Source organism: Solanum pennellii, chromosome 10 (genome assembly GCF_001406875.1).
Source record: "Solanum pennellii chromosome 10, SPENNV200".
NCBI classification, from domain to species: domain Eukaryota; kingdom Viridiplantae; phylum Streptophyta; class Magnoliopsida; order Solanales; family Solanaceae; genus Solanum; species Solanum pennellii.
Window position 1 is genome coordinate 26,197,735 of NC_028646.1, and position 3,755 is coordinate 26,201,489.

A 3,755-nucleotide genomic window follows, 5' to 3' on the forward strand; every position below is an offset into this window, starting at 1 on the left:
ATTATGATGAAAAGAATAAAGGACTATATCTTTTTCATAAATTTTATAAAGATTACAACCTCACATAAATTATTTTATAACACAACAACGCTTATAATCTTTGATTAACAAAGTTTCCCCGACCACCTATATTATTATTTGCCTAAGAAAATTAGGGACAGAAGTAAGGATATCAGTGGATACCAATTCTCCACTTTCATGTTTCTAGCCACTAAAAAATTTATACTTTATATAATTTAGATATTTTAAACAGTTATATTCTATGCCATTGGGAGAAAAAAATCCAGTTTTCTGGATTGAGTGCTTTAGAACTAACCAAAGAACACTTAGAGGATAAAGGGTCATTTTTTTTGTGACATACCCAACACTACAAAAATAGATTTAATGCTGCTTCTACCACATATTAGTATGTAAGAGATGATATCTCAAACATAATATTATAACATGCCTCGATAAAATATGTGATCTAAATAAGACTTTTGACATACCAAACATGGTCCAAAATAATTAGTGGACATTTTCTTTTATTTTTTTAGTTTAGAAAGAAGACATAAATTGCACTTGAAATTGTTTTGAATTTTTTTAAAAATTATTTTTAACTGTGCAACTTCATGTTACCCCACAAAAGTAATTAATATCTTTGTAAATATGGTGGCAATAAGAAGTTGTTCCCACAAAACGCCATTGTTGTATATTGCACTAGAGTTTTCTGAGTCAATTTACTCGATCTAAGGAGTAAAATTATGAAGTGGATTGATGAATTTGAGTAAGAATTTTGTGGGTTGTTTGATTAAAGATTAGAACTTTGAAGGAGAATTTTGGTGATTTTTCTATTTTTAAGTATTACCAAGAGTTTTTGTTTTTTGAAACTATTGGGGTTAACCCACTTTTCAAATTAAATCAATTAATTAATTAAAATGGGTGAGAATCACACACTTGTTTGTAGATAAGAAAATGAGTCAAAATACTCTGTTTATAAAGGTATTTAATATTTTTGTGAAGTAAAAAGATACCCATATAGTTAAGATATATTTTTGACAATTTGAAATAACTTCATGTATCATTTTATATTTTTTCTTTTTAGTTTATATATTCATATTATGCTCCGCATTGATCAGTAAAATGCATTCTTGTGGATTAATGTGAAGAAATGATTTTATTATAACTTGTTGATCGATAGACATTATAATTGCACAAGAATGAGTCACCTAAAGGCTTGTCCTCAAACTGCTTAACTTGATATCCAATGATGTTCATCATAAAATTTAGCTATGATTAACAAAGTGATCCAATTGTATTGTATACTTTTATTGAGAAAACAAAAAAGAAAAATCTTCTATCTAGCCATCATAAAAACACAAGATTAACATTTGATTTGAGCAATTTAAACACTCAAATCAAATTGTCTTAGATACAAAAAAAGAAAAAGAAAAAAAACAATAATAGCATGCAATGGCAAAATACTAGTACTAGATAATAATAAGTAGTTACTACTAGCTAAAGCCTAACAAGAAAAAAAATAAATCACCATTGAGATGGACTTTGTAGAGGTTCAATATGTTCAAACATATCCAAAGGGAAGTCATCAATGAAGCTATCTGGAGTAAGTGGCTTCTCAATTTGTCTCTTCACAAATGGTATTTCCACATTATCAAATCCATGTCCAAAAACATCAATGAAGTTAGGCATGATGGAAAATTCTTGATTTTCTAGTGGCAAAGCAAAGTCATCATCATGAGTTGGGATATGTGAAGATTCTATGATTCCAAGTTTCTTCTCATCATTAGGATTAGTAGTAGCCTCCTGATGTCAAGTTGATGATGCATAAGCATGTTTGGTTCAAAAGCAATTGAATTTGGAGTCATCACTAAATCTTCCAAGGGGACATGAACTTGGTTCATCATGTGGTCAGAGTTGTCAATATAGGATGATGAGCAAGATTGTGACTTGGACAATGATTCTTCATGTTCTTTTGATGAGCTCAATTTAGGTGCCTGATAAAAAAAATACAAACAAAAATATGTTTTTACTTCGAATTACCAAACAAAAGTGAAAAATAAGGTCTTCAAATTGTATTCATGATCATATACAACTGCATTAGCATGCATTTTCAAATATCATTTTTTTCAATTTGAAAACAAAAAATAATTTTTTTTTCCAGATTTTACAATAATATATTGACAAACACGCAAATTGTACAATTTTTTTGTACTATCAAGTTAAGATGACCATAGAGATGAAGTAAATATATAATGTTACGGAAAATTGAAGGAAAGGTGCTCTTTCCGTATATACTATGCTCTTCAACATTAAAAAAAAAATAGATAGAGGGGAAAAAAATGACAAGTGTTATTGTTTAGTCAATATGATAAGTTGTATAAATTTAATATTTTCCTAGTCTGAGAACCCAACAGAAATACAAAAAGCACCCATGCTCGAGATCAAATAGAAAGAATGATAAACAAATTGAGGAATAATATAATACCTCTAATATTAGTGGAGAAGCACAAGTTCGAGTGGTGTTATTTTGGGATGTTCGTAAAATCCTAGCCAACCTTTTCTGTCGACTACTCCAAAAATTCTTCACATCATTATCAGTTCGCCCCGATAAATATGTAGCAATTCTTGCCCATTTATTCCCAAATTGTCCTTGTAGTTCAATCACTGTCCTTTCTTCTTCTCCAGAAAATTTCACTCCACTTTTGACCAAAACAAGAATGAAAAGTTAGGTCTAATTAAAGAAATGTAAAAAATTGAGATAGTATTAAAGAATGTAGTAATTTACTTTTTTAAGTTAGGTCTAAGTTTATTGACCCAACGAAGACGACAAGATTTTCCAGTACGTTGCAAAAGGCCTTTGGATCGAATGGAGCTCCAATCTCTTGGACCATATTTCTTAACATGATTTATAAGCACTTCATCTTCTTCTTCTTTCCACGGTCCTTTCTTTATTTCATCAAAATCATCATCAAAATCATAACGATGATATGAACATGATGATCTTCTTCCTTGCATTATTGTTTTTTTTCTCTACTAATTAAACTTGATATTTCATGTTTTTATTTTAATGCTGATTTTATCTATTTCTTGAAACAGTGGCGGTTAAGGCGGTTATGGGCACTACCCCACACACCCCACGACTTACCCCATATTCCCCCCATTTCATGAATTCAAATATTAGTCAAGAGATTGTTTTTATTTTTACTATACGTAATTAAATATTGGTATAGTCCTTTTTTTTTTCATAGGGAAATCAATCACGACTTACACTAAGATTCCTGGTTTTTTTCGTAGACATTTTAATTGAATTCATAAGGAAAAAAATGTAATATTTTTATACAAAAAAATTAGAAAATTTCTTAAATGATATCATGCATTTTTTCAATGAGTTAGTTTGACATAAAATCACCAATATAAATAAAAATTTTCTTCTTCTTCAATTTGGGAGTAGGACACAAATATTTTAGTTTAGCACAAATGTACTCAACACACAAAAATTCTAACACCCAATTTCTCACTTTCACATATTGACCACAAGATTTGCTTGAGAAATATTATAATAATTTATATCATCCGTTTAGTCACATTTATTTTTACTTAGGGTATTATCATTTCTTCGAATCTTCTTAAACATAGAGTGATACGATAACATAGTTTGTCACTAACAAACAATAATCATTTTGAGCTTAGCCATACCTAATTATTCACCGTAACCAAATATATCCACCTTCAAAGTCATCTCTTAATTAACTACA

At 29.3% G+C, this 3,755-nt stretch overlaps 1 protein-coding gene across 1 annotated transcript; it reads right to left on the reverse strand.

The window, feature by feature from the left end:
• Nucleotides 1-1,412: 1,412 nt before the first annotated feature.
• On the reverse strand, nt 1,413-3,020 carry LOC107002095 (transcription factor DUO1-like). Its single transcript, XM_027912071.1, is given in 4 exon segments — nt 1,413-1,791; nt 1,794-1,994; nt 2,486-2,699; nt 2,786-3,020. Coding segments are annotated over 4 exon segments (912 nt in total). The 5' UTR covers nt 3,016-3,020; the 3' UTR covers nt 1,413-1,524.
• Between the last annotated feature and the right edge of the window lie 735 nt (nt 3,021-3,755).